The 17804-nt window shown below is 43.5% G+C and overlaps 1 protein-coding gene and 1 long non-coding RNA gene across 3 annotated transcripts in view; both read right to left on the minus strand.

Moving 5' to 3' along the window:
• Positions 1-235: 235 nt before the first annotated feature.
• LOC310688059 lies at positions 236-5664 on the minus strand. 2 transcript variants are annotated; one of them, XR_014516753.1, is made up of 3 exons: positions 5552-5664; positions 1163-1314; positions 236-994 (listed from the first exon to the last, which is right to left on the minus strand). It is a non-coding gene; the product is annotated as an uncharacterized lncRNA (long non-coding RNA). The 2 variants fall into 2 exon arrangements; XR_014516752.1 differs by lacking the exon at positions 1163-1314.
• Positions 5665-12298: 6634 nt separating this feature from the next.
• LHFPL3 (LHFPL tetraspan subfamily member 3) overlaps positions 12299-17804 on the minus strand; it is a gene marked incomplete at its 5' end in the record, with an annotated part of 263325 nt that continues 257819 nt past the window's right edge. The window contains one exon of the mRNA XM_083464317.1: positions 12299-16885. Coding sequence (XP_083320443.1) covers positions 16857-16885 — 29 coding nt within the window. The 3' untranslated portion in view covers positions 12299-16856. The remainder of the gene's footprint in view (positions 16886-17804) is intronic.

Genomic DNA, 17804 nt, shown 5'->3' on the forward strand with positions numbered 1-17804 from the left:
AGTGGTACCTCAGGTTAAGAACTTAATTCGTTCTGGAGGTCCGTTCTTAACCTGAAACTGTTCTTAACCTGAGGTACCACTTTAGCTAATGGGGCCTCCTGCTGCCGCCGTGCCACCGCCACACGATTTCTGTTCTCATCCTGAAGCAAAGTTCTTAACCCAAGGTACTATTTCTGGGTTAGCGGAGTCTGTAACCTGAAGCGTCTGTAACCCGAGGTACCACTGTATTGAGTAATGTAAGATGATTTATTTTGAAAGCATCACATCAGGATACAATAAAATGCAACGGGTTCAAATTGCAGGGGAGACAATTGCAGGCTGTTCATGTAGAGTTAAGATATATCTTAAAGATACGATCAAATTAAGTAACGGGGAAACAGCCAAAATAACTTACAAAGCCACTTCCTTTGGGGAGTGTTGGACCAAGAGGTGGCTAATTTGTCACCTGCAGGTGTTGTTGACCATGTTGGCTGGGTCTGATGGGAATGGAGAGTCCAGCAACAGCGGCAGGACCACAGGTTAGCCACCCCTGTTTGAAAAGGGACTCCTGGAAGAAGACCTCTGAAGAGTGCTTGGGGTTTCACATTGGGCTCTGCAATCAGTAGAGGGACCATGGCAAATCTATGGACGTTATCGTCTGCATCACCGGAATAATCTCCCATGAGTAGAGGCTTGCAGATGAGAAGACATTGATCAAAAGCAGTGCAGCCCAGAAGATGGAGCAGGAGTGGTCTCCTTACACAAAGGAACAGCAGAGCAGAGAGGATCACGCCCTGAAAATAAAAAAGACGAACAGGTCTTGTGGCTTGGGTGCCTTGTGCAACTCTGAGGAAGAGCGTCCTGTCTGCATGAGTGAGCCTTTCTTCTCATGCGCAGTTCCCATGCTCCTCATTAGAAATCTGCTGATTGCTCTGTCAGATGTCGTCGCCGTTGTTTTCCATAAAGTATTTCTTTATTTCATTTTGTTACGTAAGTAAAGAAAGCAGTTACAAACCTCAAAGGAGGACAAACAGAGCAAGAAAGGGAATTTTTTTAAAAAAGGATAATACAGTAAAAGAGAGAAAAGCAAACAATACAGTAGGGAGGGAGCACTTCAAAGCTAAAATGGTAAAATGTCATACTATTATAAGAGATATACTAAGAATAATGGAAGACCACTGACCTAAACTGTCTCCAAAAATTGAGCTGTGAGAGTAGAGGTTGACTGTGCTCTCCTGATCGAGTAACAAACACCAGGAGAGGCCACCAGATACCCTCAAACTTATCAGTCCTAGTAAGACCTTTATACCATTGGACCTGGTGGTATAAACAAACCTGAAAGGGAAAACAGCTTTTAATCCAACTCACTTTAGCTCCCATCCCACTTCAGGGATTGGTGGCTCATGTGAGTCTAATGCAACAATTCTATACTGTTTCATTATCAAGTGAATATATACCAGTTCATCATGTAAGTGGTCCGTGAATGGTCTGAGATGGCACATTAGTTTCATCTTTCGCCAAACATCCTCTGCAGATCAGCAAGATGTTCAGAAGCGTCCACTTTCAAATGCAATCACACACACATGCATTCATCTGATTTAATCCAGGTGATTAAATCACTTTGATTGCAAATAAACTTTGAGTAATGAAAACTTTTCTTGCTTTACTTTCTCTGTTTGCAGTCACATATTCAAGACACACATACACACATCTGGTTCCATCATGTTTATGTGTGTATATCATAGGAGCCAACTCCTAGGGGCTGAGGTCCCTTCAGCCTCCCCAATAAAATATTTGAGAGGGCTGCCCCCCCCCAGTTGATGGGCATTGCCATTGCAATGGCAATGTTTTGTGTGTGTGTGTGTGTGTGTGTGTGTGTGTGAGAGAGAGAGAGAGAGAGAGAGAGAGAGAGAGAGAAAGGGGGGGAGAGAGAATCTTTATCATCTATCTATCTATCATCTATCATCTATCATCTATCATCTATCATCTATCATCTATCATCTATCATCTATATCATCTATATCATCTATCTATCTATCTATCTATATCTATCTATCTATCTATCTATCTATCTATCTATCTATCTATCTATCATCTATCTCTCTCTCTCTCTCTCTCTCTCTCTCTCTATCTATCATCTGTCTGTCTATCTATCTATCTATCTATCTATCTATCTATCTATCTATCATCTATCTCTATCTATCTATCTATCTATCTATCTATCTATCTATCTATCTATCTATCTATCTATCTATCTATCTATCTATCATCTATCTATCTATCTATCTATCATCTATCTATCTATCTATCTATCTATCTATCTATCTATCTATCTATCATCTATCTATCATCTGTCTGTCTCTATCTTTCTATCTATCTAAAATTGGATATATCTCTTTATTTAAAAACTTGGAGTAAGGGAAAGAACAGGCTATTGTGTAAATGGTTGTTTGTTTGTTTGTTTGTTTGTTTTTAAGAGCCACAACAACCAATTCTACTCTTGGACCTTTCCTTCTTGACAAAGTGCACATCTGTTTTTATGGGCTCCCTTGAAAGGTCAGGCAAGATAGAAAATTAATAAATGAAATGAACGTGCTAACGGAAAGGAGAGAAAAATAAATACTGGCCTACTATTAGGATTGAATGAATGAATGAAAACTGTCAAGTGATTTATCACTGTTCTCAGATAGCAGCTTTGAGGCAGGAGCCACGCAGAGCCTGTTGACTTCGAGGCCGCACTTGGCTCATTGAGATTGGCTGCCTCTGTGTAGTCCAAGGTTGTGTACACACAATACCTCCAAAGCACATTTGAGGCACATTCTCTTCCTTGGAGAATTCTAGGCACTGTAGCTTATGTCCCACAGAGTTGAAATTCCCAGCAACAACCCTTAACAAACCAGAGAGCCCAGAATTCTTTGAGGAAAAGAATGTGCATTGAAGCTACCATGCTTACATTGCTCCAGGCTACAATCCTGCGTCTGTTTTGTTGTTGTTGTTTAGTCGTGACCCCATGGACCAGAGCACACCAGGCACTCCTCTCTTCCACTGCCTCCCACAGTTTGGTCAAACTCATGCTGGTAGCTTCGAGAACACTATCCAACCATCTCGTCCTCTGTCGTCCCCTTCTCCTTGTGCCCTCCATCTTTCCCAGCATCAGGGTTTTTTCCAGGGAGTCTTCTCTTCTCATGAGGTGGTCAAAGTATTGGAGCCTCAGCTTCAGGATCTGTCCTTCCAGTGAGCACTCACTTAAGAATGGAGAGGTTTGAACTTCTTGCAGTCTATGGGACTCTCAAGAGTCTCCTCCAGCACCATAATTCAGAAGCATCAATTCTTTGGTGATCAGCCTTCTTGATGGTCCAGCTCTCACTTCCATACATCACTACAGTGGTACCTCGGGTTACATATGCTTCAGGTTACAGACTCCGCTAACCCAGAAATAGTGCTTCAGGTTAAGAACTTTGCTTCAGGATGAGAACAGAAATCGTGCTCGGGCGGCACGGCAGCAGCAGGAGGCCCCATTAGCTAAAGTGGTGCTTCAGGTTAAGAACAGTTTCAGGTTAAGTACAGACCTCCGGAACGAATTAAGTTCTTAACCTGAGATACCACTGTACTTGGAAAACCATAGCTTTAACTATACGGACCTTTGTCAGCAAGGTGATGGCTCTGTTTTTTAAGATGCTGTCTAGGGGCCTACTTAAGACAGTGTACCCCATCTTGTGCACTTTTTGCAGCCTTCCCCAACCATGTGCCCCCCCCCCGATGATGGGACTATAGCTCATATCAGCACATAGCCGATGGTCAGAGATGATGGACATTGTAGTCCAATGCATCTGGAGGGCACCAGGTGGCTTATTGGATGGCACTGTTGTCAAGCATGGCATGGCTCCAGTGTTGCAGGGTCCTAAAGGTAAAGGGACCCCTGACCATTAGGTCCAGTCATGGCCGACTCTGTGGTTGCGGCGCTCATCTCTCTTTATTGGCCGAGGGAGCCGGTGTACAGCTTCTGGGTCATGTGGCCAGCATGACTAAGCCGCTTCTGGCGAACCAGAGCAGCGCACGGAAATGCTGTTTACCTTCCCGCCGGAGCGGTACCTATTTATCTACTTGCACTTTGACGTGCTTTTGAACTGCTAGGTTGGCAGGAGCTGGGACTGAGCAACGGGAGCTCACCCCGTCACAGGGATTCGAACCGCCGACCTTCTGATCGGCAAGCCCTAGGCTCTGTGGTTTAACCCACAGTGCCACCCGCGTCCCATACAGGGCCATACTCTAGCACAAATCTTTAGTCCCGTAATGAACTGAGAAGGGGAAGTGAGGCCACACCTCAAACGACGGGGCTGGGAGTAACTATGGAGACCATCGTCTTTATGGTCGAGATTAGAGCCCAGGATAAAAAGCTTTGTGAGGTTAGAGCAGCAGAGTTGGACAACCTGACTCCTAATGAGCTCGCTTAAACCATCCCAGCTGTAGCTGACTCATGCAGCGGGGCTGAGAAGCAGCAGCCTCAATTGCCGCTCGTGTTTACCCTGGCGTCTGTCCCAGAGGCACTTGGGACCGGCTGGAGTTTCCAAGGAGAGCAAAGGTGGGGCTCTGCGAGGGGAAAGAAACAAGAACCAGCTTCCTCTGCTGGAAGGAAACGCTGCGTTGAGCTCAGGGGATGAATGTAAGGCTTCTTCGTACACGAACCCAGGAGGATATGACGACAGCAGGGCGAGCCCATAAAATAGGCTCCTTGCCTTTGTATTCCCACAAAGAGGAAACAGGAGACTTTATAGGCCTTCCTTACCGGAGTAACCGGGTGATCCTTGGTGGGCTGCCCCTTCTCAGCCTAGTCTACCTCACAGGATCGTTGTGAGAAGAAAACAGGGTGGTACCCTCCCTATTGCTGCTGCTGCTGCTCTCAACTTCTCAGAGAGTGATAAATACAAAGAACAGACAACCCTGTAGGGCAGGACTGGAGAATTTGTGGCCACTAGCTGCTGGTATGGAGCTGAATGTTAGTTTTGTCAGTCAATCTCACCTTTGGCTTTTTATGGCTTGCCAACAAAGGCCCATATAGTTAAAGCCATGGTTTTCCCAGTAGTGATGTATGGAAGTGAGAGCTGGACCATAAGGTAGGCTGATCGCCGAAGAATGGATGCTTTTGAATTATGGTGCTGGAGGAGACTCTTGAGAGTCCCATGGACTGCAAGAAGATCAAACCTCTCCATTCTGAAGGAAATCAGCCCGCGACAGGATTGTACCTAAAATGGAACCCCTGAGAAACAAGATGAAGGTATCAGTATGCTTGGGGGAACTCCAAGTTCTGTAGAAGTACAAAACTTCAGAGGGAAAGCCCTAATGGTGCAATCCTGCCATCCTAACACAGCCCGATACTAAGTACAGCAGAATGTGAAGTGTCTGCCATCTCTGGCTGAATGGAAAACTGGGAGGGTTTGTGCGCAATTGCGTATCCCGGAGAGGGCATGGCTAAGCATCACACACACACACACACACACACACACACACGTATACGGAGGCCTCTGTTTTCCCAATACCATTTTATTTTTATTTTATTAAAATAACATCTTACCTTTCCAGTGCATAAAGAGAAACAAAACAATCTCTGTGGGGTTGCCTATATAATTTCCTTTCTCCAAACTGTACGTCTTTTAAGCATCAACACTTTGCTTTTCTTGGGATGCTAGCCAGACAGTTTCCCAATACTGTGTAGTTTCCGGCTGTCTCTTAGAAAATGTTTTACAGCCATCTACTGGACAATATAACAAACTGCATCTCAGAAATAAATGACCGAGCTTCACGACAGCAACTGTTTAGAAGGAACATTCCCCTTTCACAACAGCTTTAGGTTTGGCAAACTTCATTGTTGACATATTGGCTCGCAAGCAACACAAGAAACGAACCTGGTAAGTGTAAAGGTCTTTACTAGGCCAGGTTTTACTCTTAAAGTAGCACAGTGCCTTTTCGTGTGATGGTAATGCATACTTCATCTTCTTTCCTGATCGTGTGTGCCTTGTCTTTAAGAGCTGCATGGTATGTATAAACTTTTTTTTTTAAAAAAAATATTTATTAGAGTTTCCAATTTTTTACAAAAAAAGGAAACATAAAAATATTAAAAACACATAAATTTCAGAACTTATTTTCTCATAACTTATTTCCCCGACCTCCTCATACCTCCCCTTCTTGTATTCCAGTTCAAATTATTTATACAGCAAATCCTTATCTCAAAGCATTACAGCTTAAAAAGAAAGAAAAAGAAAGAAGAAACACCTTATTTTCTCTCCAACATCTTAAATTGTTATAACTTTAAATTCTTGCTTTAAAAAAAAGAAAGCCATTTTATCATAATTACAGCTTGAAACCACTTAATTTCAGTCCAACATCATTCAACATTCCTTAATTTTGCAATATTTTTGTAAATAGTCCTTAATGCATAAACTTAATATCTACTGATTTTACTACACTTTTATGGGGCAGAAAGGCTGCATCTTGTAAATTTATACTTGCTATGTAAGGAGAGCGTGCCCTGCCTATATAGCCAAATACATTCGGATCATAGCTGTCAACATGTTCCCTTTTTAAAGGGAAATTCCCTTATTCCGAACAGGATTCCTCGCAAGAAAAGGGAAAAGTTGACAGCTATGATTCAAATTTGTACGCTTCTGTTTAATGGCTGCTTTTTATTTTATGGTACCAGTGTGCCTGACATTGCAAAGCAGAGGTGATAAATACCTTTCAGGACAGGAGCCACAGTGCGCCATGGTAGCAACAGACTCTTACCTTTGTACAGCAGACTGCATCCCTACCTAATAATAATAATAATAATAATAATAATAAATAATTTAAAAGCAATAGGTTTTCAAACACATTGCTCTCCATCCTGGCACCATCATATGTCAAGGACACATTCCAGCCAGGCAAAAGCTCTCAGGACCAGTGAAGAGTGTGGCCTGCAAAATGGGCACAGGGAGCAGTCTTGAGAGCTGCATTTGGCCCCTGGGGCTTGAGATTTCCCACTCCTGCTTTGCAGACTACAGAGCAGGCCCCTGCCCCGAGGTGCTTACAATACGAAATTTGATTCAAGGGAAAGACAGGAGGAGGAGGAAGGAGTAAACAGGCAGCGAATATAGACTTTCAGTTAGGAATATAAGAAGCTACCTTATAACAAGGCCGTTGGGTCCATCTAGTATTGCCTGCACGGATCGGCAGCATCTCTTTGGTGTTTTCAGGCAGGGGCCCCACCTGAAAGTGTGAGGGATTGAACCTGGCATTTTCCGCACACAAGACAGATGCTCTTACGTCTGAATGCAAGGCAGCTGGACCACAAACTGAATAGCCAAGGAATACAAGTACAAATCAGGTTTTAAAAAAGGTTTAACTTTCTTCTCTTTCTCTCGCAACTTAGGAGGAGGAGACTCATGGAAATATGCAGGAGACAAAAAATTAAAAATATACAGATTGTTTGGGGAAAGTGGATTATTATGCTAAGTGGAAGCAGGGCCACCACCTTATGACTGCTGGGATGCCTGCCAGATTTTTCTATGTCTGATTTTTTTAGCAGGAACACAACAAACTCTCTCTCTCTCCCCCCCCCCCCCCAGATTCAGGGAGGAAAGAGGCAGCAGCCAGGATCTGGATTGGGGCGGGAGGCAGAGAAGGGATCGAGATCAACTGTTGAGAAAAATAAAGCATTTTGCGATTAGCAGCAGGACCCACAACGCAGGCAAGTGGAAAGAGCAGGAAGCAGATATGCAGGCCGGAGAATATTAATAACGGCACAAATAACTGGATCTGCGTACATCACTGATGTTTAAATGTATTTTTAAAAAGCTGGGCTATGGGACTCTCAACTTGCACAGCGTAAAATGCAAAAGGTGAACGGGAAAACCTTTGAGCGTACCACCAGATGGCAGCAGTCAGGCACACTGGGCCACTGCATTTCCTAAATAACAACATCCCATTTCATGGAAATGTTTTTTTCAGCACTCTTGGCATTCCTGCCTACGACCCTACCTTAGGACAGAAATGTTCTGAAGCCCAGAGGATTCCAGTGTAAATGCACTTAATTCAAAATGGTTGAAATGATGAAAGGTGCTTCATTTCATTGTCTAACGCAAGTTGTGGAACAAGTGCCCTCCCCCCCCCCCCACAATCTGGATTATATTGGTTAGTGAAGACCAGGAGTGGGCAGAATAATCTGGCTCTCCTGCCAGGCTTCTGACTAATCTGTAGTCACCTGGTAAGGTGCAAACTGCTTACATAACAGCAGTGACGAAATGACCTCCCACCCACCACAAAATTTCATCGCTGAAATGAAGAAATCTTGGGGTAGCTGGGAATGGACTGTTGTACAAAAAGACCCTGAGACCTGCCCAATTCTGGTACTCAGAATAAATTCCTGGGCTCAGAATTTTTTAATTATATGTTTATGCCTTTTGCAGCAGCAGGTTCTGGCTTGTGAGTCTTTTAAAAGGCGAAGTCAGTACTTCCTGCAGGCCGGACATCTGCCCAACGTGGGCCAGTCTAGGCAGGCAGCAGTCCCTCTTCCTTAGAGGGGTGATGGAGGAATATGCTTGTTTTGGTGACAGCTACCCAGGCAATGCCCTCATTGGGATGAATTCCTATGCAGGAAATTTCGTGTGGCACCGAGGGACTTTGTAAATGCTTTGTACCATTAGAAGCGCTTGTTGGCACCTGTCTGTCATGAGAGGCAATGGAGTGCGCCTCTGGGGGTGAAGCCAAACCACTGTGTTAGGAGCACCAAAGTGACCTCAACTGGGCAGTGTGTATGTATGGAGGTTCTGGGCTGCCCAGGCAACAACACCCGCCTCACTGATGTGGTCCAAAGGAAAGCAGAGCAAGGAAAGCAGAGTAAGACTAGCTTGGCTGCAGGAGTTGCCAGACAGAGGCATACAAGCTGCCACCCAACTGTCTTAGGGACTCTGCTCTGGATTTGTGGAGGGTTTTCCCCTTAGCTTTTTCTTCTCCCAGAAATAACATACAAGGCAGTGGAGATTTAGGATCAAAGTTTTCCTTCTCCTAGATGGGAGAGCCAGTGTGGTGTAGTGGTTAAGAGCAGTGGACTCGTAATCTGGTGAACTGGGTTCGCTTCCCCGCTCCTCCACATGCAGCTGCTGGGTGACTGTGGGCCAGTCACACTTCTCTGAAGTCTCTCAGCCCCACTCACCTCGCAGAGTGTTTGTTGTGGGGGAGGAAGGGAAAGGAGAATGTAAGCCGCTTTGAGACTCCTTCGGGTAGTGATAAAGCAGAAAATCAAATCCAAACTCTTTTTCTTCTACCCTCCCTGGTTGATGAGCCTTATGCCTTCTTGACCGTTGGACCCACTGTTAGTCTCGTCTGCTCAATCTACTAGAGCCTGTCTTCACCTGCAGAGGAAGTTCCTAATTCACCGAGGGTTTGAGACTTATCGGCTACCCTCATCTGGTTTAGGCAGTCAGTCAAAGCTGTTCCCAGGTATGGTGGCTGTTGCATGCTGACAGCTTCTATGAGTCACAGGTGAGCGTTGAGTGCAGGGTGGTGACCAAAGATGGAGCATGATGTGTCTTCCCTCCCCTAACACATCATCAGAAGCAGGGAGATAAAACTGGGCTGCATCAATAGGAGTATAGCATCTAGATCAAGGGAAGTAATAGTTCCACTGTATTCTGCTCTGGTCAGACCTCACCTGGAGTACTGTGTCCAGTTCTGGGCACCACAGTTCAAGAAGGACACTGACAAACTGGAACGTGTCCAGAGGAGGGCAACCAAAATGGTCAAAGGCCTGGAAACGATGCCTTATGAGGAACGGCTAAGGGAGCTGGGCATGTTTAGCCTGGAGAAGAGGAGGTTAAGGGATGATATGATAGCCATGTTCAAATATATAAAAGGATGTCACATAGAGGAGGGAGAAAGGTTGTTTTCTGCTGCTCCAGAGAAGCGGACACGGAGCAATGGATCCAAACTACAAGAAAGAAGATTCCACCTAAACATTAGGAAGCACTTCCTGACAGTAAGAGCTGTTCGACAGTGGAATTTGCTGCCAAGGAGTGTGGTGGAGCCTCCTACTTTGGAGGTCTTTAAGCAGAGGCTTGACAACCATATGTCAGGAGTGCTCTGATGGTGTTTCCTGCTTGGCAGGGGGTTGGACTCGATGGCCCTTGTGGTCTCTTCCAACTCTATGATTCTATGATTCTATTCTATGATTCTACCAAGCTGAGGTCAATGAAGATGAGAAACTAGACTTATAACTACAGCAGGGCTGGGCAACGTGTTGTGTCTGGCAGAGGTTGTTGGGCTACAATGTCCATTGTCTCCGATCATTGACCATGAAGGCTGGTGCTGATGGGAGTCCAACCACTTCTGGATGCAACAGGCTGCCCATGCCAGACCTACAGCAAAATGTGAGGAGTTGACACATACCAGCACACACTGCTTCCCCACAAGGCCTCAGTGTGGCTAATCCAGCAAAATGTTTGTTGGTGAGATGAAGACTTTAGCTGTCACTCATTCTTTCCGCATTGTGTCCAGTGTGTACACATGTGGAGCTAATAAAAATGGTAAGGGTGATGCAGACCAGTTCCTGACATGTGGAAAATTTAGAAATGCTGCATGGATTTCAGTGTGTGCCATTAAAAAGGGACACCAGGTGTTAAGGCCCAATGTTCCTCTCCTTCTTGCTCTGACATGTGAACCTGATTTTGGTTTTCCTGGTCACCACAGCATTGCTGTGATCAGTTAAAATGTCCAACCAGTGAGCTTACTAGATCAATGGACTCTGCAAGACGGTTTAGCTGCTCTGCAGACTTCTGCAAGACATTAGTTAATTTGCAGCTAATCTGCAATTCAAATAGATTTGCTAAATCTGATCAGACAATACTACAAGGCCCCCTTGCATACATTATCATCCATAGCTTTTGGATGTTTTTATTGGATTTATTATTTTCCCCAAGCCATCCCAGGAATTTATCTGAAGGGTTAAGAAAAAAATCCCATAATAAATAAAACCACATTTACATTTGAGTAAGCAACTTAGGCTTTCTTATTGAAATTCTAGACATGTTTTCACAGCAGTAAGTCCTGCTATATTCAGTGGAACTTACATGCAAGTAAATGTGCCTAGGACTGAAGCTTTAATTTACTGCTAATTAGCTAATTAGCCGCTTCATAGCACAGCACAACAACCTTAGAAGAAGATACCTGGACAAGATAAGGTACAAACCACATAGAATAATACTTATAATGCTATTCATCACCTAAGTACTGTATAGCACTAAGGGCATAAAGATTGTAATGTTGGCCTTTTTAGCCACCTTGAAAAGTAAGACGTAAATATTAAATTATTATTTGAAGGTCTGAATACTAAAACCTGCATAGTTGGTCTGCTTTATTTTCATCATAGAGGAAGCTGTAAGTTGGGGTGTTGAGTTCAGAGGAAAGAGTCCAAGCTTTCAGTCTTAGGCAGACTTGCCAATGTGTGACTGGCAGAATCCGAGACCAGGGAGAAGAGTCAGTGGAAGAAGATTGGAGGAAATTTAAAGATTATTTACAGAAATATTGTAAAATTAAGGAATGTTAGAATGATGTTGGATTGAAGTTAAGTGGTTTCTAGCTGTAATTATTTAAAAGAATATGGAAAAATTGGATTTTTAATAGGTAAAAATTTAATGTTATAATATATTAAGATTAAAGATCAGGATAATAAGGAGGGAAATGAATTGCTGAACTAATAAATTGAACTGGAATACAAAAAAGGGAGGTATGAGGAGGTCCGGGAAACAAGTAAATGAAAGATAAGTGATGTAAAGATGGAATTATTTTTAACTGTTTTTTATTTCCTATTTTTTCTTTTTTCTTTTTCATTATGTAATACTGTGAAAACTTTAATATATATTTATAAAAAAGGCAGACTTGCCAATGTGTATCTCCTATTGCATCCCATTCATTTCTTCCATATGAATGCTTGTAGAGCGGACCATTGCACCCTCAGGGTGACTCTGGAACTCAGAGCTATCTTTCAGAAGTCCTTATCAGCCAGTGAGATGATTGTGAACAAATTCCATTGTCAGTGCTGCACCTCTGGTTAAATTCATTGATACCTTAAATAAAAGGTGCACCGCTGTACATCTTTTATAATACAAAAGCTGTGAGAAAAACGACTGGGATAAGCTTTTTTCTAAAAAAAAGAAGGGAGGGAGAGAGAGAGAGAGAGAGAGAGAAAGAAAGAAAGAAAGAAAGAAAGAAAGAAAGAAAGAGAACATCCACATCTGAATGAACTAGAGAGAAAGGCACTAGAACACTTTATTCTAGTATGCTACAAAAATTCATTATTTATCTTTATTAGGTACTTTAATAACAAGCATACCTTAAAGTAACAAAAATTATTGTTCTTTGTTTCTTCAGAAAGTCAGGTATTCCAACAGACTTCTTTACAATTTGTTGACCTTTTTCTTTTCAAAAAAACACAAAGAGAAACAAAGCAAAGAAACCAAAGACCACAACTCTTTTTGACATGTTACAATGGGGCGACCTGGTGGAAAGTGTCAACACTTTAAGAAGTTAAAAACAGACTCCTACTTACATTGAATGATGTATGTACTTAAAACTGTTTTGCTTCCTTTATATATATATCTATCTATACATATCTATGTACATCTATATACACACACGCAGGTATCTACACACAAATGGTCATGGGGAAACCCACATCAGTTTGCAAGATTTTTGCAGTAACATTACTGGGCCACAGTGAGAAACAGGATGTCGAGAGGTGGGAACGCCTGCTGAAGAGAATAACAAGTTTTGCTTTCATGATTTGGGTCTAAGGACCACCCCGCCATATTGGTACCAACAAAGTCAGCGATGGCCAGTTTTGTCAGGACTAGGTCATGGGATCTGATGAGCCCTGATAGGTCAAGGAGCTTTGGATCACATCAAAAGTGGCAATTTTCTGGAAATGTCAGGTGTTGTGGAGTCAGCACTGGAGTCAACAACGGTCAGAAACTGAGGGCTATGGTGGGAGGGCAATGGTCACTGCTGGATAATTCATCTTTGGAAGGCTAAGACCAAAGCACAGACCAGAGGGAGGTTGAGGATGACGCAGGTATGGAGAATTAAAGTTTGTATGGCAATGGAAGGTAGGAAAGCACAAATCCAAAGAGATAAGTTGCTCTGGTAAGGGCCAGAAGTTGACCAGAAAGGTGTCATACTTAATTTGGGGTCACCAGAGGCTAATGAGAAGCCAGGAACAGCACCAAACATAGTCATGAGGACAGAAAAGGACCAATCCTCATCCCCCAACACCAGCTATCCTTTGCAGAAGATGCTGCTAAGGAGGTCAGGAAGGTTTCTGGTTCAAGCTCTTGAGAGGCTGCGATGTGAAGGACAATGACTTTTTGGGGTGTGTTGTCTGTTCTGGACAATGACTCATGGTTCAACACGTGATTGAAATATTGAGGGTTTCCCAGGAAGTGGCAAACTAGAAACGCATTGCTGTTCACAATAATGGCCACCACACACCAAAAAGCCAAGCATTCACATTACTACCTCAGCAGAGTTGCTGTGTGATGTCAGAACCAGCTGATCAGAGTTTGGGCTGATGTGCTTTCTGGCATTTCCCTGTAATATTCAAGACAACTCTTACCTTTTAAGCACCGGAATCTGGTTTTTTGCCCTACGGCAAGAGGTAGCCAAAGTCATGCCACTGAGTTCTTTTGGACGACAGCATCCATCAGCTCCAGCCAGCATGGCCAGTGGTCAGGGATGATAGGAGTTTTAGTTTACACTGGGGGGCATTTTAGCTACCACGGCCCTTAAAGAACTTCTGGCACGATGCTCCATTGCCTTTACTGCTTTTCTCTCACAGCAGGGCGTGGGGGTGGGGTTTCCTGGCTATGTAGTTTTCTGTCACAGTGCAAAGGGTTAGATTAGATGAATCTCTGGTCCTTTCCAACCCTAAACATTCCATTTTATAACTAAGGATATAACCCTAAGCCCTGCTGAATGCATTAGACCTTATTTTTGAGTAGACACATATAGGATTGCAATATAAGGCTGCAGTCCTATGCATACTTACTTAAGAATAAGGCTGACTGAAGTTACATTTGAGAACACACGCATCGGATTGGGCTGTAAGGCTGCAATCCTAAATACACTTACTAGGGAGCAAGTCCCACTGAATTCTCTATTCTGGGTTAACCCAAGATCATTGATGCCACTAATTACTATCATTTCTGCTGGGAGCCTAAGGGAAGCCTGAGGCAGAAACCACCAGGCCACAGAAAGCAATCAGTTGGCAATTCATATTATAACATTTAACAAATTAACAAGTAACAAATTAAAAAGAAAAGAAAAAAGAATTGGGACATGACCCAGACAAATAATGACTCCGTTAATCTGATGGTGGAACCATACATTGTGAGAAAAATGGGTTGCCAAGGAAAACGTCCTTATCCTTCTTTTAAACATCTAGTTCAATGATGTCCTCCTGTTATCATCAGACTTGGAGTATTCCCACCCCATTTTGCAAATAGTTGGTTGCCACCGGTAGGAGAACAGTATCCTGACATCAGGACATACATTAAGGTGTGCTACTTTTGACAGAGGGAGAAAACTCAACACGAGACATCCATTTTTGTTCAGTTTGGCCTTTAATTACTATCTCCTTAGTTAGGCAGAACATCTAGAGATCGAGATTCATTGCAGCCACTACATAGTAAATATGCTACTCCTGTTTAACCAAACCTTGGGTTGTCTAGACATTTCCTCCAGGCTGTTCTAAATTAATGAAGTTTCCCTGCACTTCCACTGACTTTCATTCAAAGCCCACAGCGAGCCATTTTGTCCTTGGAACCTCGGGAGGGAATCACATTATACAGCACCACTGTGAAAAAGACGCTATGAATATCTATTTATGCTGTATAACAATGTTATCGGTAACTTCCTCTGGCAAATACTCAGCACACAGCATTGGAATACTACAGTGCTGGGGGCAGCATAAGCACCTAGAGAGTGGAGGGAAAAATTGTTTACTTAGAAAGAACCCTTTTAAATATATTGATAGCGTGTCCATAGGCATTTCAATCAGAGAGACAAGCAGCTTTAAACACAAATGGCTTTCTGCAGATTTATTCAAAAATGCAAAATCTAGCTTGTTTTCCCCAAAACCCCTTCTATTACAGCGCGTTTTTCTTATGCTAGATGCAGCGGTGAATGGTGAACCAGAGTTGTAAAGGAGAAGTCGCGCATCCTTATGTAGTGCCCACCTGTGGTAAACAGTTACCAGTTTCTGTCTGGTATAAGTAATTAGTAAGCATTGTGCGATGTTGCGCATGGAGGGATCCGTACTGATAAGACATTACTTAAAGTCAAGTTTTCTAAAGGCAGCAGAGGAGCAGAAAGATGGCGCTTTAAAACTGGCTGAAGAAAACTTCACTGAGAGCAGAAATGGACATCTTATGTATTTCCCCCATTCAAATGGATCCCCGCAATGGACTGGTGTGCCTCAAACCCCCGTGTGGCAATGATACAATAAAAACGTAGCTGCCCAGAGTTAGTTCTTTTTGCTCTCTACTTTGAGCTAGTTGAAATAATTATTCCAAGCAATTTCATTGCTATTTGTAAAGAACGTCCATTTCCTTCTCTCAGATCAGAAAAACGCTAAAAGTGCGTCATGGCAGCTCTTACATGGTTACATTTCGGATGCCAAGACTAACTCTATATTGTTTACCAACCTTACTATGTCATGTTTTGCAAAATGGCTTCCCACTGGACGTCAGCAGCACTTACCCCAACTGCCAACTCATCATGAGGGAGCTGGCTGAGTTTGCTTCAGGAGGCAGATTTGGGGTAGCAATTTCTTGAAATATTATCTTAAACACACACACACACACACACACACACACACACACACGACAGACACATTTGGACTGTCTGCTTCAGGCACAAAAATGTCTTGGGCCTATCTTTTACATCTCCGTTCTCAACCTTACCTTATCTGAGCTCTCTCCCCTCCACAGTTTATAATTTGACTGGGCGGAAAGGAGGGGAATGGAGACATGCTACAAGGAACCTATTGGGTAAAGAAGGTCCCCAATGAATCTCTGGAATAGCCTGCGAAAGAATTGTGGAAGGAGATGGGTCACTTGTCACTTTATGGGTTTTCATGTTTCCTCCTCATGGAGATTTCACAGTTTGGGAGCCACCATCTCAGAGCCTTTGCAGAATGAGAATTCGAGTCTGAAACAGCCACAGAGTCGCTACGCACAGAGAGTAAACAGAACATGTAGGCAAGGAATCAAGAAGCATTGTGTTTCAAAGTGAAGGCCAAATGAGGTGCAGCAACGGTGGATTCAAAAAGTTTACGCCATTTCCTCTGTAACCTGAAACGTAAGAGAGTCTTTTCTGCAGCGATGCTGGATGATGTCCTCTCTGGTTCCTGGTGGCCGGAACAGAAATTCTCTGAGTTAACCGTCCCCGCCTTGTGAAATGCTTTATTTTAAAGGATTTTGCTTTTCAGTTGAAATAATAATAATTATTTTTTACAAACCTCCTTGATGCATGTATATTAATATGTTTACCTAGTGACAACTACACCCCCGTTTAAAATTTATTCCCCTTATGTGACTTTTCATGCATGCCTTCTGAATGTTGCATCCAGTGACAGTTCCTAATGAGCTGGTGGGTAAATCCAGGATCGAATCTCTCTCCAGAGAACCACTCGCATGCCTGGCTGAACTGTGCTTAGAAGGCAGCTCTTGGCAGTCAGACTTTTTAGTTTTTCTTACACTCGTCAACATTCTCCTTCATCACAGGCTTCCTTCCCAAGCCTCTTCCCATTTAATGCTGATGTACAAAAGCTGTTACTTGGTTTTGTTTTGTGCTCATTCTAGTGAGGATTGGCTTAGCAGAACTGCAAAACAGAGAGAGAAAGAGAAAAGCCAAGTTAGCGCTGGAGGACATATTAGCAGAGGCATTCCTAGGCTTTCTTATCCCTTGATATGGCAAACCTCCCGTTTCCGTTTGTTATAAAAGCTGTCAGGCTTAGGCCGAGCCCAGGCTGAGACGCCTCACGAAAACAAGGTTCTCTCTGCATGTCTTTTGTTCATCATTTGAGGTTCTCAGGTAAGAACAAAGCAACAGAAACAGCAACAACACAGTTCCTTTGGCTCAGGAGCCGCATGAGATAAAAGATGAAAGGCGAGAGACTGGCTCACCTATATTTACTAAAAACCTCTCCAGGCCTCACTTCACTATAATGAAACGCCCAAGGAAGGGTTGTGACAGTCATAAAAACTGAATAAAAACATATAGACGGTAGAAAATAAAAAATGGAAGAGCAGAACAACAACAACAGGCAACATGCACATTGCTTAGTTCATTCCTCTTTGATGCCCACCAACTCATGTGGAAAGGAGAACTGCGTCCCAGTCCGACCACAGGAATTTGCCTCGCACCAGATCAGATTTCTTTTTAAATATGGCATAGGGCAGGGGTCAGCAACCCGCGGCTCCAGAGCCGCATGTGGCTCTTTTACACCTTTGCCGCGGCTCCGGGGCGAATACTAGTGAGGGGAGGAGGCGCATTGTGGGCCCCGACACTCCCCACTGTGGCGGGCACTGTACTGGCTGTGACGTCGCATGAGGGCGGTGCGTGCGTTAGTCACGCACCATCCCGACGTCACCTTCCCGCCCGCCCGCTACATTGTAAGGGGCATGTACGCTGGTCACTGCATTGAAAGGGGGCATGTACGCTGGTCACTGTTTTGAAGGGGAGTGAAGAACACACACACACAAAAAGGTAACTTGTTAATTTAACGTTTATTTCAATGA

The sequence above is a fragment of the Podarcis liolepis genome (genome assembly GCF_965112155.1).
Source record: "Podarcis liolepis genome assembly, chromosome: 10".
NCBI classification, from domain to species: Eukaryota; Metazoa; Chordata; class Lepidosauria; order Squamata; family Lacertidae; genus Podarcis; species Podarcis liolepis.